The sequence below is a fragment of the Colletotrichum paranaense genome, assembly GCF_030867605.1.
Source record: "Colletotrichum paranaense strain IMI 384185 chromosome Unknown Scaffold_2.1, whole genome shotgun sequence".
Taxonomy (NCBI): Eukaryota; Fungi; Ascomycota; class Sordariomycetes; order Glomerellales; family Glomerellaceae; genus Colletotrichum; species Colletotrichum paranaense.
Genome location: NW_026848960.1, coordinates 2,110,611 through 2,136,499, shown reverse-complemented (window position 1 = coordinate 2,136,499; position 25,889 = coordinate 2,110,611). Strand labels below are relative to the sequence as shown.

The 25,889-nt window shown below is 51.8% G+C and overlaps 10 protein-coding genes across 10 annotated transcripts; 5 read left to right on the top strand and 5 right to left on the bottom strand.

The window, feature by feature from the left end:
* Positions 1–1,190: 1,190 nt before the first annotated feature.
* CPAR01_02609 (regulatory protein) lies at positions 1,191–3,482 on the top strand (the record flags this gene model as incomplete). Its single annotated transcript, XM_060486896.1, has 3 exons — positions 1,191–1,629; positions 1,960–3,117; positions 3,190–3,482. 3 exons carry the CDS (start codon positions 1,191–1,193, stop codon positions 3,480–3,482), a joined length of 1,890 nt encoding a protein of 629 aa, XP_060354224.1.
* Positions 3,483–3,856: 374 nt separating this feature from the next.
* CPAR01_02608 (kelch repeat protein) lies at positions 3,857–5,817 on the bottom strand (the record flags this gene model as incomplete). Its single annotated transcript, XM_060486895.1, has 5 exons — positions 3,857–4,367; positions 4,419–4,757; positions 4,810–5,560; positions 5,625–5,744; positions 5,793–5,817. The coding sequence occupies 5 exons, from the start codon at positions 5,815–5,817 to the stop codon at positions 3,857–3,859; spliced, it is 1,746 nt and encodes a 581-aa protein (XP_060354223.1).
* Positions 5,818–7,682: 1,865 nt separating this feature from the next.
* On the top strand, positions 7,683–8,045 carry CPAR01_02607 (biotrophy-associated secreted protein 2; the record flags this gene model as incomplete). The annotated part of the gene is made up of 2 exons (XM_060486894.1): positions 7,683–7,716; positions 7,780–8,045. 2 exons carry the CDS (start codon positions 7,683–7,685, stop codon positions 8,043–8,045), a joined length of 300 nt encoding a protein of 99 aa, XP_060354222.1.
* Positions 8,046–9,408: 1,363 nt separating this feature from the next.
* CPAR01_02606 (peptidase family M28) lies at positions 9,409–10,841 on the top strand (the record flags this gene model as incomplete). The annotated part of the gene is made up of 6 exons (XM_060486893.1): positions 9,409–9,615; positions 9,679–9,839; positions 9,899–10,071; positions 10,154–10,579; positions 10,639–10,703; positions 10,755–10,841. 6 exons carry the CDS (start codon positions 9,409–9,411, stop codon positions 10,839–10,841), a joined length of 1,119 nt encoding a protein of 372 aa, XP_060354221.1.
* Positions 10,842–11,232: 391 nt separating this feature from the next.
* On the top strand, positions 11,233–13,310 carry CPAR01_02605 (uncharacterized protein; the record flags this gene model as incomplete). Its single annotated transcript, XM_060486892.1, has 4 exons — positions 11,233–11,854; positions 11,904–12,020; positions 12,078–12,363; positions 12,434–13,310. 4 exons carry the CDS (start codon positions 11,233–11,235, stop codon positions 13,308–13,310), a joined length of 1,902 nt encoding a protein of 633 aa, XP_060354220.1.
* Positions 13,311–13,514: 204 nt separating this feature from the next.
* Positions 13,515–14,408, bottom strand: CPAR01_02604 (metalloprotease; the record flags this gene model as incomplete). Its single annotated transcript, XM_060486891.1, has 2 exons — positions 13,515–14,105; positions 14,163–14,408. 2 exons carry the CDS (start codon positions 14,406–14,408, stop codon positions 13,515–13,517), a joined length of 837 nt encoding a protein of 278 aa, XP_060354219.1.
* Positions 14,409–16,669: 2,261 nt separating this feature from the next.
* Positions 16,670–18,957, top strand: CPAR01_02603 (DNA repair protein; the record flags this gene model as incomplete). Its single annotated transcript, XM_060486890.1, has 4 exons — positions 16,670–16,685; positions 16,759–16,886; positions 16,941–18,030; positions 18,083–18,957. The coding sequence occupies 4 exons, from the start codon at positions 16,670–16,672 to the stop codon at positions 18,955–18,957; spliced, it is 2,109 nt and encodes a 702-aa protein (XP_060354218.1).
* A 2,970-nt stretch (positions 18,958–21,927) lies between these two features.
* CPAR01_02602 (uncharacterized protein) lies at positions 21,928–22,515 on the bottom strand (the record flags this gene model as incomplete). Its single annotated transcript, XM_060486889.1, has 1 exon — positions 21,928–22,515. One exon carries the CDS (start codon positions 22,513–22,515, stop codon positions 21,928–21,930), a length of 588 nt encoding a protein of 195 aa, XP_060354217.1.
* A 1,270-nt stretch (positions 22,516–23,785) lies between these two features.
* On the bottom strand, positions 23,786–24,204 carry CPAR01_02601 (uncharacterized protein; the record flags this gene model as incomplete). The annotated part of the gene is made up of 2 exons (XM_060486888.1): positions 23,786–23,847; positions 24,042–24,204. The coding sequence occupies 2 exons, from the start codon at positions 24,202–24,204 to the stop codon at positions 23,786–23,788; spliced, it is 225 nt and encodes a 74-aa protein (XP_060354216.1).
* Positions 24,205–25,207: 1,003 nt separating this feature from the next.
* CPAR01_02600 (uncharacterized protein) lies at positions 25,208–25,678 on the bottom strand (the record flags this gene model as incomplete). Its single annotated transcript, XM_060486887.1, has 1 exon — positions 25,208–25,678. One exon carries the CDS (start codon positions 25,676–25,678, stop codon positions 25,208–25,210), a length of 471 nt encoding a protein of 156 aa, XP_060354215.1.
* Between the last annotated feature and the right edge of the window lie 211 nt (positions 25,679–25,889).

Below are 25,889 nucleotides of genomic sequence, written 5' to 3'. Positions count from 1 at the left end.
CAAAAGAGGCCTTTCGAAAAGTAGCCACTACCTATAAGCAACGCGAAAGCCCTGAGAATGTAGAAGGATAGTACATCTGGTGAACAATTATAGATTGAAAGTTTCCCTTACCTTTGTTTAAGATCCATCTCCATTGAGAGGAAATTCTGAGCTATTGATACCCAAAATTTAAAGTCGCCTGTCACTGAACAGCTAGTGCTCTGGGCGACACGGCAAGATCCACGTCGCAAAAAACGACGAAGTAAAAAATAAGAAAGCCACGGCTTCAAAGATGGTAAGATGTTCATTTTGTCTGCTCGGGAAACACTTTAGAGCAATTGCACCTGGTATTACTGAGGCAATAGCCAGCGAGATGCACCGATTCCGCGATGGCTTGGAACCTGGCCCTCTGTGTATTCAACAGTTGGGGTACCCCAACTCAATGGCGATGGCCCCGATTCCATTGAAGGTCGGTGGGGTTGGAGACACCGCCGTTTGTAAACCCGGAGACCCTTCGTGTCGAAGCCCATGAAGTCTAATCTCGTCACATCAATGTTGCGCAAGATCATCATGTCATCACGGTGCCCATCAAGACATCGTTGAGTTATATTAATGTCACCTGAAACTTAATGTTTTGTTGATGGCGGTTGCGCCCACCGAAATGAGGCAGACTTCGGAGTACAAGAGTAAGAGTCATCCGATTTGATTTTGGTACTTTGGTCGGATGGACCTGGGCTTATCTAACATTATGAGCAAGCTACACGCGCCGATGGCACATCATTGCATAGGTAATCAACGTGATTACAAATGGCCTGACAATGCATGGGCATTCCTCTCTTCTCACTGCCCAAGTCGACAGCCAAGTGGTGCTGCTTCCACTCCTCCTTTCTTCAACGCGACATTATGTGGCTGCAAAATAGCCCTGACAGAGTTCGCGCCAACATGTCAAAAGCTTGCCATGTGTGTCATCGCACCTTCGCTCGAGGCGAGCATCTAAGAAGACATCTGAGAACGCGTACGTGTCGTATAGGTTGCTTTAGTATCGATGGGGCGTCTGCTAACGATGTTGATCATTCTGCTCCCCAGACACGAAAGAAAAGCCGTATGAATGTCATTGTGGACAAGCCTTTGCCAGGCGGGATCTGCTTACCCGCCACGAGCGACTCTACCACGCTACGGGCAATGCTGCTACTCCACTGGCGACGTCCACAATGAGTGCAGGCCAGGACCAAAATTCGGCGGGACTCAACCCATGGCCAGTCTACCATGAAGTCATGCAAGCCACTAACCAAATGACATTGAACGCTTTAGGGCACTTGGGGAACCAAGACGCAGCTCCTCAAGAGTTCATGCAACAGTTCCCTTATGGCAACAACCCTGAGTTACTAAACCTGCCCAGTAGTCCAATGGAGGCTATGCTTGACATCTCTGAGTTCTTCGACGCTGTCGGCCTAGACATCCAACACGGATTCAATCTTTTCCCGTCCACAGGATTCGCCACAGGGCAATTTCAGGAATCCGAACATATCATTTCATCTGCTCCAAGCACGGGTCGGTATCAGTCAACTCCTGAAAGTCAAGAACTGGCGTCGAATGAACCCCCACCGATGCGGAACATGAATCCAATCCCAGATGCTGGGACTGGTGAAGGTAAGTTGCGATTATATCCTTCATTCCCTTGATGAACTACTCGGCATCAATGGTTTTAATGTCTCCTCGATAACTTAGATGATTTTTACGAATTGAAACCTTTGCGGCAACCCTGGAAAGTGAACGAATCTCAACGAAGTCAATTCATTCAATATCTCAACCCATACGCTGCGGCGCTAGGATCATTTAAACTTCCTTCCAGATTATCGTTGTCAAGATACATTGCTGGGTATATTGACGGATACAATGATCACCATCCTTTTATGCATATGCCAACCTTCTGCATGAAATATTATCGAGAGTCTCCAGAGCTGGTGCTGGCACTCCTAGCCGTCGGTGCTCAACTTCGATATGAGACACGCAACGCTTCCGCATTGTATCGAGCTGGAAGGGCAATAATCTTGCATCGACTAGAATCAGGAGAGTTGGCGATCCAGCCTGGAGGATTATGTGGAATATCCAGGCCGTCTAACTCTCTTGCCTTGGCAGGAGAAGAAGCTTATATCTCTGCTGCAGCCTCACGCCTAGACACTATGAAGGCAATCTTGTTGTTGGCAACCTATTCTACCTGGCAAGAGGACTCCTGTATCGTTCGAGAATCTCTCGAGTACCCAGGCCTCCTCGCGCGGTGTCTGCGGGAGAGCGGACTCGTAAATGATGCCTCTCACACCGACGAAGACCTGGACTGGCATTCCTGGGCACGAGCTGAGTCAGATCGCAGGGCGAAGCTCGCCGCATTCTGCTTCTTGAACCTTCAAACACTGGTCTTCAACGTTCCGCCGGTCATCTTGGCGAATGAGATTGATTTGTGGCTGCCAGTAACTTGTGATGAATGGCTGGCGCCTAGCGCTGCGTTGTGGTTAGAGGCTCGTAGCAAGAGTCCGGCGCTCGTTCGCTTCCAAGAGGCGTTTGTCAACTTGGTTCAACCTCGCACGGAAGAATGTCCAGTTCCTTCACCCTTTGGAAACTTTGTGATGATACACGCGATCCTGCAACGCCTCATAGTCGCAAAACAACTCTCACTGGATCCTGCATCTCCGGGGTACGCACCCGAAGAGGTTGCAAAATTCGAATCATCGCTACACCGGTGGCGTGACCAATGGTGCAAGGCTCCCGAGTCCGTTTTAGACGTTAGGCATACCAAGGGGTCTCTCTCTTGGACAGCGACGTCTCTGCTTGGGTTAGCTCATGTACGCCTGCATTTTGCTTCGAGAAGACCGCAAGAGGTTTGTTCCGGAAACCCAAAGACCATTGCAGGCAATGCTTGGGATGCTCGGCCGCCAGAACGTGGGCCTCAGCTCGTCTACGCTCTTCTACATGCGGTTCACGCATTGAACATTCCTGTGCAACTCGGTATCGACTACTTGGCTAGCTGCCAGGCGTTCTTCTGGAGTCTGCAACACTGCTTCTGTTCCTTTGAGGCGGCAGTGTTTCTCAGTAAATGGCTGTATATGCTCGCAGAGACACAGGATACGGGAGAGTTGGATAGTAAGTTACATAATCCAACGAAAATGCCAATGCCAAGACTGACGCGAGACCAAGTAAATGAACGCCAGATAGTAAGTTGGATAGAGTGCGTTGTTAACGAGGCTTTGGCTTCGGTCGAAGCAATTGACGGATACGATCTGAGTACCATGGAAGACAACACCTCACACTCTTTGGAGGCTCTTGGTCACTTGGTGATCAAGTTATTCGCCAAGATGTTTGAAAGATGCAATAGCGCCTGGCCGATCATGAGAACGATCGGTCAAAGTCTACACGAATATGCGAGTCTTCTGGATGAATATGACAAGTCGCCAAGCCATTATAAGAAGAGAGGCATTGATGTCAGCGTGACAACACGAAGCAAATAGCACATGTCAACGAGGAGCTGCTTCGAGCATTATGCTGAGGTCACAGGTGTTTTTTTCACACTCTTCACTATAATTGAATATCTCAATTCTTAACTCAAATCGTTGCCAAACGTCTCCTTTTTTCAAATGGTGACCAGAAGCCGAATGAGCAGTTCATTCGATAAGCTTGGCGCGATCATGCCTTGATCCATATGGGACATTCCTGATTACAGTACTGGCGGGACTATACAAGGCGTCGAGCTCCACGGGAAGGCTCAATTTATTTCCGACCATCGGGTTCATAGGAAGTTCTGTTCTGGTCGTTGGATCCGTATTCAGCTCGGCTGGGCAAGGAAGATAATCGGCCGCCGATACGGGGAGCTCTGTTCTAGCCTTCAGTTCCACACTCGGCTCATCGTAGTAAGGATAAATATCCACCACTGGGGCCACCGAGGCCACCGGAAGCTCTGTTCTGAGCGTCGGATCCTTGCTCGGCTCGTCTTGATAAGGACTGTGATCGATCGCTGAGGCCACTGAAGCTCTGTTTCAGTCTTTGGGTCCGAGTTCGGTTCTACTAGACAAGGGGTAGGGTCCGCTTCAAGTTCCTTTGTCTGAAGTGGGACATCCATAGTGTCGTTCGTTGAGCTCGTATTATCGACAGGCGGTGGTACGAAGATTGGTCTCTCCGAACGGCCGTCAATCCACATGATTGCCAGAAATGCAAGAACAGCTAAGATAATCCCAACTATGGCGGCTCCCGCAATAGCATTACTCGAGGCTTCTGTAGCCCTCGGCATCGCTGGAGGCAAAACTGTTGGGATGGCTGTGGGGATGGCTGTGGTCTTCGCTGTTGGCACGAAGAAAGTCTTGACTTCCTCCGATGACCATGACACAGAACCGACACCCCTAAACCTATTATTTAGCTTTTACCCTAGTTCTTCAGGACTGTAGACTTACTTTTCACGATACCAACGTTGAATTTCTTCATGGCTGCGATAAGCACCAGCGCTAGCATTGTAATTGTCCTTCCAAGTCCACTCCGCCAAGTCGAACAAACCAAGCCCTTGCGGCCACGGATCTCGGAGCGCCCATCCTTCCAAATTACCCACACTCTTGCTTGTGGTTCTTCCACCAACAACAATCATCTGTCGATTTCCTACTACTGCGCAGTGATGATCCGTTCGTGGATATTTGTCGTCGAATTGCACCTGTCTCCAAATAAACCCTGGTAGACTTAATACAAAGATATCGCTGTATGCTCTGTCAGAGAACCCAGCTGTTCCGCCGAACAAGAATCTGTCTTTGTTAACACTTTGACTGGCTCGAGACACTGTTCCATCATACTGACATCTCATATGTAGTTTTGCTCCTGAGTCCTACCAGGCAGAACCACTGTCGTCTAGTCGGAGCAGATCCTGTAGTCATTTGGCTATACCATTTCTTGGAGACCGGATCCATGAACGTAACGTTGGATATGTCCATCCATTGATGGAGGCGATCGCTTCCGCTTACTATTGGGTCCAAGGTCGCCATGAAGCCACCGAGGAGCACGATTATGCCATTTGGTCCAAAGTCGGGGACATATAGTGCTCTTGCACCTCTCACTGTCCCGTAGGGAGGAAACGCAGCCTTGAAAGCGGTCGTCTCATTCGACCACAGCTTGGTATTCCAATCGTAAACAATCATACCTGGAGTAGCTCCAGCTGGAGCTAAGTCCGCTTCGCCGTTAGTCATGTATACCTTCGTTCGAGTTCCCGCCCAGCCCCCGAACCAAAAGCCACCGTGAGGAGTACTGGCAAATGCTCCGTCCTCACTTCTCACTAGCTCTGTGAATTCTGTGGGGTTGTCAGGGGTCTCTTTCAACCACTGGCCACCACCAGTACCATCGGCTTGGAACTTCCACGACCCAGTAGACAGCGATTCGTCCTTCAAGTAGAGGGTGTTGGCGGTGTGTCCTCCCCATATATAGAATGAGTCGTTATCTGCCCTTTCCCACAATGCTTGCCTATCCATACCGTATGGATCTTTCGGTATCGTCCTGATTGAAACGTTGGCGGGGGACCAAGATTTTGACAAGTCGATTGAGAGGGTAGAATTGACTATGTTATCCGTCTGTCAGAGAAGCGTTGAGACCCGAGAAGATATCTTCACTAAAGTACTGACCTGGGTGAGAGCCATAGGTTTGATTGACTCCGTAATCAAAGGAAGTATATGGTTTTCCTTCGGCATCGAGCTGAGAGACCTCTCCGCCATCGATGTAGAGAAAGTTACCGATAACAACAACTGAAGCCACATCACATATTAGCCGATCGTTCTTTTTAGACGTTTTACTTAGCCAGATATTCTTTGATACCATTAGATAGGCCTCTTCGAAGGAACAGGTCCGGGTCCGGCACATCAGATATTTTCCATGTGTGAACTTCGAGGAAGGATCGAACTCCCAAAAGCAGACAGGCACTTCTCGTGGAGTACCGAAACAACATATCGACTCTATTTTGGGTTAATACAAAGCTGGTGACGCCAATGAAATGCTATCCGTATCCGTATGAATGGCTCGGAGTTCAGACAGAGAAGTTCGAAAGGTCTTTGTCAACATGGCCACAGGTTGCGGCAAGAGGAGAATAGGAGACGACTCCCATTTATCAGGGTGTGCGACACAATTGAACTCGCCTGTTTTCGAGTTCTCTCGCCACGTGAACTTGGTGAAGTAGTACAGCAATGCCTAGCGCGACGCGGCGAAGGCTAAGACTTCCTTCTTCTCTGCGAAGAGCCTCTGGCGAGCTTGAGATACATTCAGTGTAACCAATCTATCTTCTTCTATATCCAATGAAGTAAAGATTCTCAAATACATCCAAATTGGCGTTACGCTTTGTACGACTGAAGCATATTACCAGTTTCGGTCCGTTCAAGAGTTATTGACGCAGTCTTCCGCTCGCATCCCCACATAGGCAGCGGTTATGCAGCCAATACGGCATTGCTATTTCGAGTCGAGGGTCGTACATGAGCATTTAAAACACACCATGATGCTGGTAATCTTGCCTTGGACCCGGTTTTGTGTAAAGGGCAAGGGCTTTACCTATCAGCTAACGGCTTGTTACATGTTCATCCTAGAAATCAATTAGCCCATCCTCTACACATATGAGGATGGGAGAAGATCCATGGCCTTTGCCTTCAGGTGAAGTTGACAGGACTATCTTAATAAGTACATACTCACCGCGATGATTCAGGCCAAACAGTCCAATTGTGGCCTTCTACCTACTACAAAGCAGGAGGATATTAAGAAAACAATATAAAGTAAAAGCAGTCACAGACACACGTCCACCAATGACTCGGCTGGGAATCGAGACCTAGCGACGATAAGTTCGGAGGCAGCTTTTTGGTAGTACAGAGGAATGATTCCAGAAGATTGAAGGGAAAAAATGGCCTTGGACACCTGCCCTCTACTTAAGATTTTACCTTCATGCCTTGAAACCACCTGGAATTCGCAGACTTTGACGCCTGCAACTTCAATAGGCACGAAGCTAACTACTAAACTGTCGTGATGACAAGATGATCACAATCACTGAGAAACTATTCTCTGCGGATGCGTCATCGCATGATCAAGGAACAGCGAATGGACATGAGCAACACTGGTCGATTGATACTCCTTTGTGTGGTGAGATGAGCGAGTGAAGATCGTCAGTTGACCATCGGAAGTTGGCCCCTAGTGGTCCTGTGCGCATTAATAGCAGACGTTGCGCAAAACATGGTTCAGACGACGATCAAACCGCAACTGACCGATCTATCCGTTCGGATGACACATGTCATGATCCGAACCCGATGGAGTTTGGGGAGAGTTCAGCCGCAAAACGAGTAGCGATTCGGTGACGGCCGTGCTATTTCCATTGCCAAGTTTCAGGCACCTAGGGAATCACTTCAGAATTGATGGTACTCGTCTCACGGGAAAGTGTCACGATGCCAGGGCCGGCGGGATGCTCGATTGACAGGGGACCAATGTCCACAGCTTCGAAACTCTGTCAGTCGAGACATTCAGCGAGACTGAGTACTGAATGTCTCGACTGAGTATTTAAAGACTCGTTGCCTCTGGGCTAGAGGGTCTTAATTCTTCATCAATCCTTCTCTTATCAATCTACAGTGCATGCACATTCGCTTCAACGACCTGGAGTCGCATTTATCTTAAAATCTTTCTTTAATCACCAACCAAGCCAACACTCGTAAAAAATGGTCCGCATCACTCTCTTCGCCACTCTCGCTTGTGAGTATCCAGCCTAGCGGACCCTCCGATCAGAGTATTGCTGCTAACTCAGTCGCGACTCAGTTGCGATGACCGCACTCGCAATCACCCCCAACAACGCCGGTGCCAAGAACGTCGGCCAGGGCAACGGAGCTCAGTTCATCACCGGAGGCTGTGTCGATAACGCTGACTGCTCTTCCGCATGCTGCGCGGATGCCAGCGGCGTCGGCGTCTGCTCGGCCGAGGCCGCGCAGTTCCAGAATGGCAAGAACGGCTGCAACTTTGTCGACCCCAACAAGGCGGCAACCATTGCTGCTGCCAAGGCTCAGGTTGCAAAGCAGGGCTTCTAAGCTGGAACGCAGGGGCCCTAGCAGCCATGATGAAGGATGCCATCGGAGGAACGCTTGGCCATACCTTGGTCCATGAATAGTGAATTGGACTATAGCGTGAGCCAGAGAATGCACGAGTATTGTACTTGATGGGTTGTAGCACTGCCAACCCTGCTCAGAAGCTGTAAAATCGACTGAACCGTTCAGTAAAGTCTCAAAATTATGTGCCACTATGAGCTCATCTGCTCTCTTATCAACTTCAATCACAAGTTCGCTCCAAGGTCGTCACCATTCTTCCAGTTCTCTGGATATCGTGTGATTGTGTTGACGATAAACGTATCTTCCTCCGAGCACTATGCTTCGCGATATACTCTATGTGCTGATGCAATTCCTGCGATTGGAGGTATACGTCAGGGTAAGCATGGGAAGCAACTCACTCTCCGTCCAATTGTGGGAATCTCCAATTGAGCCATTTAGGAAGCTGCGAGGTTTAAAATCGTTAAGCGAAGGTTCGTGCCAAGATCGTGTTATGGCTCTTAGGTAGTTGGGCATCTTGCCAAGCACTAGAGCATCGCCCAGACCTGCGTGGATGTGGAACTTCCTAAACTGCGATGGACCTTCTTTGGAACGACAGACTGTGCTTACTTATATGTCAATGGCGTGACTAGGATATTTCATGGCGAGGCATGAAAGAATGAAGCCATGTCTGTTGTGACCCCTCATACTGTCGCACGAAGGTTGAACGCTCAACAGCCGAGTCTAAACTGGAAGCGGCAGCTGCGATGAGCTTAATGCCTTGGCGACCCAGATAAGCTTAAACGCAATGGTCCTCCTGCCCCATGCTTCTCTTCGCTCCGACGTAATGTCACCATGCACATAAATCACCATATAGTTATGTTTTGGCCCGCTGATCACTGCAACCCGGGGGGGCCGAGGGCCGATGCAGATGCCTTTTCCGGTAATTCGCAGACCGGAGGCTTCTGCAGCCCATCCCGGAAGCGCTGGTGATCCCCCGCAACTATAGGGCAACACCTGTTGAGTTGGTTATTCCTGCCTTTCGTCTGATATTATGGTCCAGGGCACTGGGGCGTAGAGTACCCAGTCATGTGCATGAGGCCTTCGCCAATTTCTTTATACGAATCTTGGAAAGAGCGGGACAGAAACTTCCTGGAAGGCGCGACTGGTTCTCCTTCCGAAAAGGCACTTACCTACCTTACCGTATAAATATTGCTCCTCCGCTCCACCTCGTCTACAACTTCCTTTCTTCTCCTCTTCACCCACGAGCTTTTCTCTCAAGCCGTCCGTCAACTTTACTTTCTCACTCATCCATCTTCAAGTTCGTTACCTTCCGTCATCGACAGCTTCAAGATAAACAAGAACCATCATGCGCTTCAGCACCACTCTCGCCGTCGTCGCGGCTTCCTGCGGCCTCGCCGCTGCGGCCCCCGCTACTGGCGATGTTCAGGTCAACCCCGGTCTGCGCCTCGTCAAGACGTATGAGGAGGATCCCGGCACCTGGGTCACTGAGGATGAGAAGTACGAGAAGTACACCTCCAAGGGCATTGGCTTCATCGATATCACCGATGTCTCTGTAAGTCATACTCCAGAAATATTTTCACGGCTTCCATTAAGCAAGAGCTAATCAAAGATCCAGGATGAGGAGGTCTTGAACGCCCTCTCTACCGGTGGCAACCACCTGGCTTCCCGTCAGACCGTCGTCTACCCGACCACTCTTAGCCACGTCACCGAGGCCAACTCTCTCATCACCCGAGTCAGCAACACCAACCCTCAGACTTGGCTCCGCACCTTGACCAAGTAAGCCTTCGAGCCTGTTCCTTTCATACCTACTCTGAGATGCTAACCGATTTTCTCAGCTTCCAAAACCGTCACTACCGTTCTACTTACGGTACTGAGGCTTCCACCTGGCTCTACAACCAGGCGGTCAGCATCGCCTCCGGCTACTCTGCCATCACCGTCTCTCGCTTCACCCACACTTTCAACCAGCCTTCCATCATCGTCAAGTACCCCGGTACTAGCTCCAACCTGAGTAAGTCAACGACTGAGCATAAATCATTGCTCAAGAAGGCCTCCCTCCTTCTAGCAAATCTCCACTAACAACTTATTGCCAGTCATCGTTGGTGCTCACTACGATTCTACTGCTGGCTCCACCACTGCCCGCGCTCCTGGTGCCGATGACAATGGTACCGGCACTGTCAACCTGCTTGAGGCCCTCCGCGTTCTAGTCGATGCTGGGTTCCGCCCCCAGAACACCATCGAATTCCACTTCTATGCTGGCGAGGAAGGTGGTCTCCTTGGCTCCCAGGCTGTCTTTGCCAACTACAAATCTGCGGGCAAGCGTGTCCTCGGTATGCTGAACCAGGACATGACTGGCTACTCCCCTGGTGGCAAGGCCACCGTGTACACCGACTACGTCGACACGGCCTTCACTGCCTACGTCCGCCTCGTCACCACCCAGTACACCGGCGCTGCTCCCTCCAGCTCTTCCTGCGGCTATGGCTGCTCTGACCATGCCAGTGCCCGATCCAACGGTTTCCGTAAGTTACTTGTGCGTCCGCTTTCCTATAGTGGCTGTGTACTAATGTGCAATCACCAGCTGCTGCCTTTGTCAACGAGGAGCCCTTCAGCACCTCCAACCCCAAGATCCACACCTCCAGCGACGTAAGTCAGACCATTACCCCTCCAAGGCACAATTGACTAACAAATGTACAGACCTACGAGAGCGTTCAGTGGAACGCCATTCTCCGCCATTCGAAGCTCACGGTGGGCTTCCTAGTCGAGGCGTCTTATCTGGCTTAGGATGTCAGAGCCATCTGGTGCATCACGCCCGACCGTCGTCGCCCTTGCCCCAGGGAATTGAGCCCGGGTGAGCATCTTTGAAAGAAGGCTTGGCTCTCCTCCCAACTCCTTCAGTGTACATATTCGATCAGTGAACATTCAGCGCTGAACAGGGCGTTGCTACGCTCATAATAGCAGAAGCAATTCATCACATAGGCTGAAAGCCTTTGAAACCATCAAGTTCCAGTGTCTACCAAAGTTCCCTTGCTGCAGTCGTGAGCCCAGTGACTCGCATCCAATGAGGAACCTCTTGCAGTCCCCATTCCTTTAGCCCAAACAAGCAGGTCATTGGGAAAAACCCCTAGATGTCAGATTCGGGGTAGCTTGAGGCCGTGCCGCATGCTGACATATCATGCTCTCTCTCCTTCAAAGATCTGATGCTGACTCCCTCCTCTCAACCTCACGAAATTTGCATCAGAACAAAGACGGCATCATGCGAATTCTCTGGCATTTCAGTCTTCTTTCCATTGGTGGACTGGTCGTCAGCCAAAGGGTCGATCTCAGTAATTGCCCTTTGCTGGGACCAGCCTACCCTCTTCCAGACCTCCATAAGTCACAGGTGATCAAAGATACCAAGGAGTCATTCGCCGAACTCATCAAGGATGCAATCTCAACTGGCGAAACCGAATTGGGCAAGATAAACACCGCCACTGCGTCGTTTTCAATTGGTGTATTCTCTGCAAACTCGGACGAGTTCCTTTACGAGTATCATCATCAGGGAACCGAGCTCAACGGGACGGTAATTGGGGGCTCATTGGACTCGGACACGCTGTATCGCATCGGAAGCGTCACCAAGCTATTGACTGTGTACACTATTCTCGTCAAGCTGGGCCCCAAGTACTGGAACGAGCCTATCACCAACTTCATCCCGGAGCTTGCTGACGCACAGGCAGGGTACCGGGCGCATCGGACGCAATGGTCTGAGGTGACTTTGGGAGGTTTGGCCAGCCATATGAGTGGTATCGCACGCAATAGTAAGACTACCGTCTACCTCTGTGACCATCGATAGCTCACAATTATCAGATCACTTCGTCGACCTATCTGGTATGCCTGGTATCGAGGAAATGGGACTCCCTTACCTGAACGAGTCCGACATCATCAAGTGCGGTCTGCCGGAGATGCGACCTTGTACCAGAGAAGGTGATCCATTCTCACGTTTCTCTTTGGGATGATATTTGCTGAACCCGTCATATATAGAAGTCCTCAATTCCTTGCTGGAGCAGTATCCCGCTACGGCAACCTGGCACACCCCGGTGTACAGTAATGAGGCCTTTCAGCTCATCGGGTGGGTGTTTGAGAACATCACATGTGGCTCCGTAGGAGATGCCTTCAAGACCAGTGTTGCAGAGCCTCTGGGTTTGTCTCGAACATTTTGGGATCCGCCCAAAGACGACCCCAACGCCAACGTTGTTGAACTCGCCCCGTCGGCGATCAAGTCGTTGATAGGCTACCCTTTTCAGGAGGGAATAGCCTCATATACCCCGTGAGACCGATTGCCAGCAGTCAACAGCTTACACTGTTTACTTCTTTTTGAAGCTGACCAGCTCCTGTAGGACCGGCGGCGTATATTCTTCCTTGGGCGACCTTTCTGCCATCAGCCGCTCCATCCTCGCATCGTCCATCCTACCCCAAGCAGCAACCCGCGAATGGCTTCGACCGGTAACGCATACCCAGCACACCCACAGTGCCGTCGGAAGACCATGGGAAATCACTCGGATGGACGTCGCCGCAGCTCCCGGCTCAAAGCACACTCGGCTCGTGGATCTGTACACCAAGAACGGCGGCATCGGGGCCTACTTGACCTACCTCATCCTCTCGCCCGACCACAACATCGGCTTCACGCTCTTGGTGGCTTCCAAAACGGCCTACGGCGATGGCGTACCCGATTCTACGTTCGACGTCCTCAGCGAGATGCTCTTGGAGCAGTGGATCCCCGCCGCCGAGGCCGCGGGCCGGGAGGCGGCGGGTGAGGACCTTGCTGGCACTTATGTGGCCGACGACGGATCGGACTCCCGGGCCGAGTTGTCGCTCGTCCCCGGCAGATTTGGCCTCACACTCCAGAAGCTAGTGCTCAATGGCACGGACTTCTTCTCAGAGGTGGGCAGGAAACTTGGGTTTCAGGGTGCCGATCTACAGTTCATAGGACTTCAAGATCAGGGCGAAGTCGCGTTCCGAGCCGTGTTCTCGAATCCTGATGATGCGGCACCGTCACGTCGGGAGCCCATACTGGGAAAGAAGTGCGGATCGACATGGGGAGGTGCTGGGTCGCTTACATACGGCAACATTGCCATAGATGAGGTTGTTTTCACTATCGATGATGACGGAAAGGCAACCAGTGTAAGCTTCCCGGCGCTGCGCGTGAAGTTTACCAAGGAATCGAGCAAGACATCGGTCAGAGTGGAAGAGAATATTGTCTTTGAAGAATTATGAATCAGTCAATATTCTTAGGGTATTATACTAAAGTCAAGACACCTGATGGTTCTATTTACATGGAGCTCATATTCCAGAGCCCTCAGCCACCCCTATTCATAGATCTCATCAAATCTCATCAGCCTCTATTCAAGCTCCGCTACTCTACGCTTCTGATGTAACATCATGCTAAATGATAGAACAATCCCCAAGCAAACAACCACTCTATGCGCGGTACTGGTTCCAGAAGCTGTACATGCGAGTCTGCTGGTTAGGAGTGAACTCCTCGTAGCACGAGTCGTAAGAGTAGTCCATGTAGTTGTGGATGGGGTCAAGACCAGCCTGGCTAGGGCAGGAGTCACGGCCGGTAGGGCATCCGGTGGAGAAGCTGGCCTGGGCGGGAGTGTCGGCGATGGAGTCACCTTCGCCGGTGCAGCCGCCCTGGAAGGTGTGGTAGAGACCGAACCAGTGGCCGACCTCGTGGGTGACGGTCTTGCCGAGGTTGTAGTTGGTCTCGCTGCCGCCGGGCACGGTGGAGGAGAGAATGGTGCAGCCGTCGCGGATGTAGGCGGTGGAGCCGGCGGCGGCGGTGGTGGGGAAGTAGCAGTACCCAAAGTCGCCGCCGAGGGTGCGGACGAAGTAGAGGTTAAGGTCCTTGTAGGTACCCTTGCGGAGGGCGCGCTTCATGGCCATCTCGTCACCATCCTGGGCCCAGTTGGCGTTGATGGTGCGAGTGGTCTCGACCAGGGTGTAGCTGATGCCGTGGGGGGCAAAGTCACTGTTCATGACAGCCAGCTGGTCAGCCAGCATCTTGTCCTGTTGAAACTGTTAGATAATGACATTCCAAGTGTAAGGTACCATGTCGATACTCACGGTGATGTAGCCGTTTGCCACAGTCTGGGAAGAAGCAACAACGTGGAAGTAGACGTTGACGTTGATGGTAGCCGCCGCCATCAGGCTCACGGTGCCATTGTTGGCAGCCTCCTCCTCGGCAAGCTTCTTGGAGATCTCAATGTGCTCAGGGGTAGGATCATGAGTACCGCAGCCGAGACGGGCGGGGGTAACGGCGGCGGAGGCGGCGGCGGCAAGGGCCGCAACGACAGAAAGCTTGAACTGCATGATGAAGAGCTAGACCGATTGGATCGAGGCTTGGACAAGGGGACCGGGACTTGATAGAGCTGAGAGGGATGGGGAGCAAGAGAGAAGAAGGACCTTGATGGTGGGGGATTGACAACACATATATACTTGTGGGCATTCTCTCGAGCGTGTCTCGATATTTCTCGTTCGAATGATACATGGTAATGGGTTCGGGAGTCAGTCGGGAACTAAGATGTTTGCGACCTTCCGGATCAGTTCAAGGCAATCTTTGGCTCTGTCAGTTAAAGCAGGCTTAGAAGAAGACAAGTTCTGAGATCAAGAAAAACTGGATGCGCGGGAATGAAGGCCATGGGGTAAGCTAGAATGCCTTCCTTATCGAGGTTGAACTGAGAATTCAATATGAGCGACGGGCCACTCAACGGGGCCGGGCACGGCGTGAACAGCGGGATTGAACCACCTGGGGAAAGACTTTTGGTTCTGATTCGTGGACTCTGAAATACGACGATCTTGGCATGCCAAAGGCCATATGGAGCTGAGCTGAGGATTTGAGGCGATGCTTGATGCCTCCTCGCGTCCTGGTTGGGTAGCGTTGGATGCACGAGTTGCATGAGTCGGAAGAGACCGAGAAGCACTGGAACACGAAAGAGCACCCGCACAAGTTCCCATCATTCCCAGGGCCGATAAGAGATCCGATGATTTCGGTGCATCGATGGGCCACAGTCCAGCGAGACCGGACGGTCCTTGACTCCCTTCGGAGATGAAGTTGGGAGGGCGAGTAAGCTTTGAAAGCCGGCGCTAGCGGGGTGCGGTGGTATCGCGACATTAAACGCTCCGTTGAACGTGCATGCCAAGCTCTCGCCAAGGCGGCCAACTATCCAACCAGGGCAGCGCCGTTCAACCTCCCTATTTAGGCTTAATCAAGTATCTGCTCGCTTCTACTGTGTAGGAGTTGACTCAGTTGAGACACTCTTGCCCAACAAACTTCTCTTAGTGTTTGTCGTGGCGGACTACCTACTATGGAAGATGAGAAGTTGTCTTGGCCCTTGGGTCGCCTTGGGCAAATGGGGTTCTTGAGCAGCATCCACCACGACGATCTGCCTCGCAGACAGCAAAGCCAAAGAGATATGTGATGTCAGAACAACCTTCTGTTTTCGTCGAGGGACTTTTGAGAAGAAACGGGGCATCTATGTACGGAGTAGGGTTGCACAGACAAGCCAGAGTCTTGGCTTTACCAAGTCAATGCACTATTGGCAAGCATGGCCAGGACGGGCAACTGAAATAGTCGAGAATTGATTGATCGGCAGAACTTCGCCCACCACCTCCTTGCCGATGGCCCAGCACCATGGCCTCACCGTCCCCAAGCTTTTGAATGGTGATGACGGAGGGGTCTGCCGCAAATGGCATCCCAGAGCTTCGAGCTTTCGATACGAGAGAGCGATCACACGAGGGATGCATATCTTGACTCGCTGAATACTGACTGGCTGCCGACCAGGTTGTGTTTCGACGATTCGGTATTCTTGACTCCCTCAAGAAACTAAGCTACGGCACAAAGTCCAGTTGGATTACAAGCAAGCATTTCAGGCTTTGCACGTACTCAGAGAGAGGTCGAGAGGCCGCCTCAGGCGCTTTGCCCTTGAGCCTGTCCGATATTGGCTGTTCCTCTGCCACTAAGGAGCCCAGGTAGAGCCGGAGCACTTCCCCAGCAATAGTAGGCCTAGTAGCAGGGGTAAAGATGCCCATTCCATGAATGTCAGTCATCGAGAGTCTTTTCAGACTGATGTGAACGACGGTTAAAGTTGGCCTCACGGGATTATCCGCGGTCGTGAGAAGGAAAGACTGGATGAAGAGCAGCAACGGGCCAGGGGCAGAAAACCCTCGGAGTAAGCTTAATTCTCGGCCCGGTTCATCTCACCACCTCACCGTCGCCGGCCAAGGTGTACGGAGAAGGTACGGATATCGAGGTGAGGACTCGGCAGACAAGGTGTGTCCCGGTGGTAATTGTAGCCACAGAAGCACGGGCCAGCCAGGAGGACCCCTCCACCACGTGAGTGCGCAGCTGTGGCGCCAGGGATTTCGCGTCGCTGCCTGTTGGAGAGGCGCGCCGCGCGACGGCCACTTAAACCCCAACGCCAACGGCGGGCACCCACCACTGAACTCCTCTCTCCAATTCAAGCAACTACCTGAGTACCTTGCTCGATACTACAGTAGACTCTCGGTCGATAGACCAGTCTCACCACTACTTAGAGTCGGCCTGGGACTGACCCATTGGTCCGCTCGACATCATGCCCGACTTTACAGGTAATCTTTCCTTCTCCCCCCTCCCCCTCTCCCCCCGGCTACATACCGCCAAACAGCTCTAACACACGTGCAGAAGCGGACACTATCCGCATCTTGGTTGCGACAGACAACCATGTCGGCTACGAGGAGCGAGACCCGATTCGCAAGGACGATAGCTGGAAAACGTTCGACGAGATTCTGAACCTCGCCAAGAGCCAAGATGTACGCAGATACCTCGCCCCGAAGTGGTGCTTCGCCGGCTGACAAGGAGCACAGGTCGACATGGTGTTATTAGGCGGCGACCTCTTTCACGATAATAAGCCCTCCCGAAAGTCCATGTATCAGGTCATGCGCAGTCTTCGCAAGAACTGCTTAGGCATGAAGCCCTGCGAGCTCGAGTTCCTAAGCGATGCAAACGAAGTCTTTGAGGGTGCCTTCCCTCACGTCAACTACGAAGACCCCGACATCAACATCTCCATACCCGTCTTTTCGATCCACGGCAACCACGATGATCCCAGCGGCGAGGGCCACTTCTGTTCCCTGGACCTGCTCCAGGTTGCTGGGCTGGTCAACTACTTTGGTCGCATTGCCGAGGCCGACAACATTGAAGCCAAGCCGGTATTACTACAAAAGGGTCAGACCAAGCTTGCGCTATTCGGCTTGAGCAATGTTCGTGATGAGCGCATGTTCCGAACATTCAGGGACCACAAGGTCAAGTGGTTCCGCCCAGGTGTCCAGCAGTCAGACTGGTTCAACCTGCTCACTGTACATCAGAACCACCACGCACATACTGCAACATCCTATCTTCCCGAAAATGTGCTACCCGACTGGATGGATCTTGTAGTCTGGGGCCATGAGCACGAGTGCTTGATTGACCCTCAGCAGAACCCGGAGACCGGCTTCCACGTCATGCAACCCGGTTCCTCGGTAGCGACATCTCTGGTCCCTGGTGAGGCGGTGCCAAAGCACGTGGCGATTTTGAACGTCACAGGCAGAGAGTTCAAGGTTGAGAAATTACCATTGAAGACCGTACGCCCATTCATTACGAAAGAGATCCAATTATCGACCGATGCGCGGTTTAAGGGGCTGCACACGAAGAAGGAAAACAGGCAGGAGTTAACCAAGAGACTGATGGTAGTTGTAGACGAGATGATTCAAGAGGCGAATGAGGAGTGGTTCGCTGTCCAGGAGAACGACGACGAGGAACCTCCACTGCCCTTGATTCGCCTCAAAGTGGAGTATACAGCTCCGGAGGGTGGTCAGTACGACTGCGAGAATCCCCAGCGATTTTCAAATAGGTTCATCGGCAAGGTGGCAAACACCAATGATGTCGTGTACTTCCACCGCAAGAAGGCTGGTGCCACAAGTAAGCTATTCTGTTACCCGCAATGTGGTTCACTGAGGCTAATGCAACTCAGGACGAACGAATGACACGGACATTCCCGAGGCTCTCGAAGAAACACTAGGTCTAGACACTATCAAAGTGGAGGCCCTCGTACAGGAGTTCCTCGCAGCCCAGTCTCTGAAGATCCTGCCAACGGCACCCTTCGGCGATGCCGTCAACCAGTTCGTCAACAAGGACGACAAGCACGCGATGGAGGAGTTCGTTAGCGAATCTTTGGCCGGCCAGGTGAAGCAAATGCTTAACCTTGACTCCGATGAGGATGACTTGGATATTGCAATGGAGGCGTATCGGGCGAAGCTCGAAGAGGCTTTCTCCAAGGGAGCCCTGAAGAAGACTTCCAGGCGTACTGTCAAACCGAAGCCAGACGAGTGGGACTCCGACCTTGATGGGCACTGGGAGGATCAGCCTGGAGTGGTTGAGACCGAGGCTGTCGCTCAGCCTACAGCCAAGTCACGAAGGACTGCTACCCAGGATGATGAGGATGACCTGATGGACGAGGACGAACCCCCCGCCCGTCAAGCACCTGCAAAGAAAGCAACAGCCACTCGAGCTACGAAAGCTGCCCCAGCGAAGAAAGCCCCAGCCAAGAAAGCTCCAGCCAAGAAGCCGCCCGCGCGAGGTCGCAAGAAGCCCGTCTTTGAGGAAGAATCCGAGGAAGAGGACGTGGTGATGGATGACGACTTTGAAGAGCCGCCACCGCCGCCACCGACTACTCGGGGCAAGCGATCTCAGCCTGCACGTGCGGCTCCGAAGACTACCCGGCAGACTAAGCTCAACTTCTCGCAGGCTACCGCCTCTCAAGCCGCTGTCGAGATCAGCGATGATGAGATTTCGGACGAGGATGCGTTCGAGCCGGCGCCGGCCACCACGCGTAGCAGACGGAGATAGTCTCTGAGATTATGAAAGGGTTCGGTGTGATGTAATGGAAAAGTTGCCGAGACTGTTTGATGGTCTCTCTGGCATGGTCAGCCACTTGGAGTCAGGGAGCGGGATTTAGCTTTGACTTAGATCGATGAACCAAGATACCCCTCGCCAATGAGAAAGGTTTAACATCCAACTACAAGTTCCCCGTTGAAGTTGTCTATCGTTTGCCTCGTGCCTTGTTATATCTGTCTTTTTCACATGACCTTCATCTTCACAGCGATGCAGCTTCGGTTTGCGCGAAGACCTAGGATTCTCAAGTACGTGGACATGAGTACCATCCGGCCAAGGATTGAGCTTGAATTGCCCTGAAGCTGTCGTAGCAGCCGCCCTTCATTCCGCAGACTCGGCAGACTGATTCTTGGCTATTGCTTCTTAGCCCGAGGTTTTAAAAAAATTCCGGCATGGTCTAGATCGTCACGTTAGCCAAACCCAAATTCAGATGCTACTGTAATGACAAGGCCATACAGGACCTCCGTTTTTGAATGTATCTGACTGGTATACGTTCGAAAATAGCATCGAGAATACATCCTCGGTCTTCAATCATGGATCATCGAATTGGTAGTAGAATAACGCCTTCCGCCTAGCCCCAGAATGATTGGTCCCCTTCTACTGCCGTAGCTCAACCGACTTACGGACCCACGCCAATGGAGAAGATTGTCCATCGCCAATGGATTCATTCAACGAGGAGGGACTCAATTATTCAGATATCTGTCTTCTGGCTCTTCAAAACCAAGTGTGACTCCATCGAGTGTAGTTGGATTCAATGGCACACGTGAACGCCCTCACAAGATGGATATCCTCATGTATCTCTGGCGATTATCTGTTGATGAGCCGAGTGCATAGCTTCTGTCGTTCGGCTACTACACACTACTGCTTTTAGTCTGCCTCGAGCCCTTCATTCTCCTTCTGCGGTGTATCACAGGCGAATACCCGCCCAGAGACGTTGCGAGAAGCCTATTCCTCGATAATGGCCTTGATAGTGGCAAAAATACCATGGAGCCTAACCAGGCACATAGACGTTCCGACGGGCGAACTCCACCGTGCACGCTACATTTGATGGACGTCTTCCACCCAAGTGTCTCTTAATCTGATGGAGCAAGGGACCAACGCACAACGAAGTCCTTCCTTAGATAAGACCCAAGAGGCAAGCCTGCCTGCTTGTATACTATACTCAGGACCATATCTGATTGAGAGGGGCACCAAGCTGTCTGTCAAGAACATTGATCATCGCGTGAAGTCGATCCATGTATGGCCTAGAAGACTAGAAAGGAGACAAGTGATGCGGTCTTAGCTGCTCTATATGTCCGAGCCCTTGGAAGCCGAAACTAAATTGAGAGGATCTTAAAGCTGTTCGAAACACCCAACGAGGCTGGCGAAGGTGTTGAGTTCGGTTGAAGCCAGAGGGAAAGGATAATATCCAACAAAAATTAGATTTGAGCAGTGGTGGCGGCAATTCCACTACAGGGTGACGACTCAGTGTTCACAAATCATATCATGGAGGTCGGAGACAGCTTACTGCAAGGAAACCGCGAGATGGAGCTGTGTAGTCGATGTTACAGCCATGTACACCAGGCCAAAGAAATTGAGAAGTCAGCGAAGATGATCAAACTCATACCTTCGGTCTAACGGAGAGTCGCCCTCAAGACCATCCATGAAACCGTGGCCGCAATTCAAGAATCAAGAGGGACGACGCAAGGCAAGTTGTTTCGTGGTGACGTCTCTACACGACATCAACAGTACTTTTCATCTTCACCTCGCAAGGCTTTCGTCTACAATAGTGTCTCTCATCCCTTGAAGAGCGAGGCAGCATTCTACTAATGATTCCGAGCCCACGAAACACACAAGTGCCAACGTCTTGGTAGCTGCCCCACGACTATATCCCAACAGTACCAGTTTCCATACATCTTCCTCATCATTGTGAAGTCCACCGCGTGTCCGTCTTTGACTATCATCAAGCGGACAGAAAAAACGTCTCACCTAAAGCCATACTTTGCGTACCAGATCTACCAACAAGCCTAGACAGGCCGCGGATATCTTCACATATATTCAATTCTTACAGTTTCCTATTCCCTAAACGGCAAGATGTGCATCATTCTTCTTCCATTTTTGCCCCTGACACATTAGAAAAGGGGGTTCAACTAAGGTGCTGACGAAGCCAACACCCAGGACGGAGATTGTGACGTCCGGAGTATCCGGAACCAAGCTGTAGGAAATCATGCTGAGCTCCCTTTCAGTCTCAAGAAGCGCCGGTTACCGTCCAATACAAACATATACCCGTTTCTGCACTTCGAAAAGTCGAGCTGGTTCTGGGTAAGCTCGCCTGACCGCGGGCTCGATAGCTACGGATCACGCTATCATGCACAAGATAACTTCAACAGACTGGCCGGTGGTGACTGCGCGTAAAGAAGCCCCTATTCGGCGCTCAGTGACCTATTGTCAGTGGTCGAGAATATGCCGCGTAGAACATATCAAGAAACACAAAGTTCGCAGATCCAACATCGAGCGCTGAAATCTCCAAACAGAACCTATTGATCCGGTAGACGCAGCGCGGTCTCCGCAGCAGTCAAGGTTTCGAGGCTGCAGGAAGCCTCATTTAGCATGACTCAATGGCATACTCGCTCATCTAAGAAACTACCAAATATCATCTCAGATCTACTTCCTCCGGAGTGATGTGATGATTTAATGTTGTTTCCGCTTGTGGACCACGGCACCATCAGACTTCACGTACCGCGTGTAGCAGAGCGTACGAGGCATGAAGCTGCGGCTGGCGCTTCAGAGGGCCCTCGTAAGACTTTCCCAGCATGCAAGAGACCGGCCAAAAGATGAAGCTTCTTCACAAAGACAAATGACGCCTGCTTGATAGCTTGAGGCCGAGGAACTCTCATCACAGGTCTCGCGTCATCCACTGCACCCTTTCCACACCCCCTGTCCTCCTCATTCAACTCGCAGACCTCGCGGTTCCAACTGCATCAGCAACGATCTCATTTCGCGGGAGCGAGCCGGGCTTCTCGAAGCGCTCATGCGTGCAAGTGGGGTCGGATGAAGGAGTAAAGATTTTTTTTGAGATGAATCCACTTGAAGCCTAAAGCCGTTGGATCTCATCAGGGGTGCTTGTCTTTCGCCTCTCGGGCAAGAGGACTTTCTGTTGGTCTCGGTAGAATTTCTCGAAGGTCCCGACGATGCCTTTGATGGAGCTGGATCCCTGGTCGTATCCAAGGGTGCATACGTCCAACGGTCCAGGTCCTCAAGTTCTATTTGTGAACAGGTATCACCAAACATGGTGGCGGCAGACGGACATGGCTGATAGCACCTTATAGCATCAGGGCTTAGTGCCTTACAAGACGTGAGAACGCATTCTAGTATCGAGACTGTCCGTGATGTGGTCGATTGAGTCACCTTGTCCGGAAGCGTAGGAACGGTACAAAATAGAATTATGCTCGCTGACGGTTGGGCAGGCGTGAGCATATCCGTACAGGTAAAGTTCACAGACGTGAGTCCCGCAAGGGGTACAGGGTGTCCCATCTCCCCGGCTTTGGGTGGCCACTGGACTTCGGAAGCAGTTGTCCATTACGGGAGTCGCCGTCGATTACCGTCAGGTTCGCAAGAAAGATGGATCATCTAGGGATTGACCAAAGGGTTCCAAGTGACCGATCGACCTTTCGAGGAAAGAGGGGACCCTCTTCATGGATTTGGGATCATCTTGCTGAACAGTAGGGAAATGATTGGTTTCACGTCGCTTGCAAGCGAAGTACTTCGTATGACTTCGCCGTGAAGAATCCGGCCGACACACGATCGTGGAAGTCGAGTGCTGAGTATGCCGGCGACTGTACCACGCATGGTACAGAGTACATCGAAGGTGATACCTGGTTAATCACAGCCCCTCGAGTGAACCATGGTCGTGGGCCCCGGCTTGACCCCATTTGTGTGATGTTTGCTTCCCGCCTTGCATAAGCGGAATATGTAGCCTTCTTCCGCGTGTCACGTTGATCACGTGGTATGAGAATGGCTATCGCGAGAAGATCCACGGTCAACGTAGCTGGGATTGTCATCTCTTTCCATGTCTGGACGAGAACCCAAGGGGGTTTTCTGCAACTAAAATCAAGAGATTTCCAGGCTCGCGACATCAAGAACAGACATCGATGGGAGGCTGCTCCGTCTGGTGGCTCAACTGAAGCATAATCGTTGGTGCACGTTATGCTGTAGACAATATATCCTGTAGTGTCGCCTTCAGTCTTGATTTCGGGGCAATATTTCCAATATCTTCCACATGCGCAGAGACTGCAGCAAACGGTCTAGGCCGCATCTGGTGTGACTTGTGGTACAGTGACGGGTGACTGTGTTTGGTGAAATGAGAGATGGCACTGCCACCTTATTATTAGGAACCCTGTTCGGAGAGATGATAGCAGAGAGCTGGGGAACCTCGTAGATGAGGGACACCACTGAATGGTAAATTGTTATCTGATTCAAAGACCAGATGCGCTGGGCCGCTGGCGGCAATGGCTAGGCTTGAACGACAATTGTGAACCTTGACCGAGACATTGAACAGGCACTTGCCCGAGAGCCTACAACGATGAGACGCCTTCTCCGGTGAGCTGCGCAATGTAACTTCGATATGCCGGAGCAGCCAAGCTTGTTATTGGTGTTTAGGAACCAGGCGCCCCTTGTGGAATGTCTTACAAGCCGGGCTTTTCACGTACTGGTTGACGGATATTAACTGACCGGTAGGAAGGCTTTTGCTTCGACAAGAAAATTGGGAGGGATGTCAGCGCCCACGCAACGCGCCCTGCATGCCTTAGCCGAATGAAGTCGTGATGCATGCCTCGAAACGCGACGCAGCCTCGGTCTCTAGCCATCCTAGAAGCTGGTTGGCACAAGGCGAATGCCATCCATGGGATATTTACTAATGCCGCGAGTTGGCTCACGGCTGTAACGGCGCAAACGGAGTGATTCTGAGATCATCGCGTTGAGCGTCGAGCGTGGTAATGTGACCACTCTACTACAAGCTGGTAGTCTCGCAGTTCTTCATCCATCATACATTGTATCCGTACGGGGCTTGGTTAGTTTGCGCAGCCTTCGGGGAGCGACTTCGAAGAATCCGGTCTTGTGCAAGCCACCATCGCCTTGCTCGTACCCACCATTGGACAGGCTCAAGGGAGCTATTGTGGTAGGATCGTGTTCCGGATCGGCCAATCGATAGCGCTGACTGGGCATGATTGACGCATTTGGACGAACTGGTGACCTGCAATATTCTTGGGTTGTTGACTTGATGCAACGTCTTTAAAAGCCAATGTTGTATCTCCGTGTTCCCGGAGAAAGCTCTCGGCAAGGTCGGAATGACCTAATTGGTATTTGTACCGCCATCAGGAGTAATACATCTGGCCTCAACCGTTGACTATGTGCGCATGTGGTTGTTTCCGAGAGTAGAAGCAAGGCAGACTGAGCCCATCATCATCATTCATGTATCCGACCCGTAGGATCTTGTAAGGCAAACTGGCGAGTCGGGGCCGCTCCGGGGACATTCGCTGTGGCGGCGCAGCGCACCGGTCGGTGGGTAAGATTAAGCTCCATCCCCCATCTCGCATCTCGTGAACGGCAGGGATGTTGAACGGGGATGCGGAGCGTGGAACGCCAGGGTCCGGCACATTTTATGCAAGGCGAGTGCCGTGTGACAGCGCGTGAGAGCGCGTGGGCGATTTTGTGCGACGATGCATCCTAGTGTCTAATGCTACCATCTCCTTCATAGTCCGAAGCTCAGGCCCGACTTAATCGTGAGATCGTGATTCTCCCCAGGATGAATATCTTGCAACCTCTAGTCGTTGTATAAATGCTTGCTATCATAGGAACTGCTGCCGACCCTAAGAAGGTTGCAGAGAATCCGGAGCTATTGGATTCAAGCGGGGAGATGGAAATTAGGCCGCTAGACTTTGCCCGCCCCATTTGCCAATTCGAAATAGGGGATAGAGTATCCGCCTCCCGTGTGTGGCTACAAGTGGCCGATGTTGACCGGTTTGTGTGTTGCAAGCATCGTGACGACAGCCAGGGGCTGAAATAGGGGTTCACGAACCCTAGGTTATTACCAAGGAATTGGCGGCCGTCATCCTTGGTACGGAACTTTGGAAGCAGTGGAGCAGAAGAAGCGTCTTCCGGGCCTGAGTCCTTTTGTCGATCTCGCTCCGTCTCGAATTGATCCTCACCGATTTGCAGAGGTGCGACGTCAGGCGGCTCTCTGTGCCTTGGAGTCGACCATCACTAGGGGCATCTTGAAGAAGGGTGCGAGGACTAGGCGTGTAGATCTGGGCCCAGCGTGACGGCCCGAAGACGTCAGGGCAGTTGGGCCAGGTTCGCGTGCGAGGAGAGCCGATGCGTGTTGGGCTAAGGTATTGTCGATGAGGATTCGAGTGGCACGGGCAGGAGCGCGGACGAACAATTCGTATCGTCGTTTCCTTTGCCTGTTCAGCTTTGCTTTTCGAGGTGGCATTGCAGCAGCCAGCCTCTCAGCGCATTGAATGCCAAAGTGATGGATTCGTCCTAGGTAGCTGGCGAGGCAACTGCATGTATCTAACGTATAACGCATGTCCTGGTGTCGCAAAACGCTCCCGGATCTTGCGTTACCTTGGATTCTTTTGAGAATCTTGGGTGTCGGGATATGCAATGATACACGTAGAAACCAAACGGGGAGAGACATGGTCTGCGGGGGATGTTTTAGGGACCACTCGGCCTCGTCCGCTGCAAATTGCCAAGGTAGCGTTCCTGTATTCGTTCTCCGTACTCCGTAGTCTGTACAAACGGATACCTCTTTGGTGGACGGGAAATCATGGGAGCGAGGCGGCCGTGGATGGCGATGGAGGACAAAGACCCTGGACAATGTGCCACGCGAATTGGGTCCCACGTCCGAG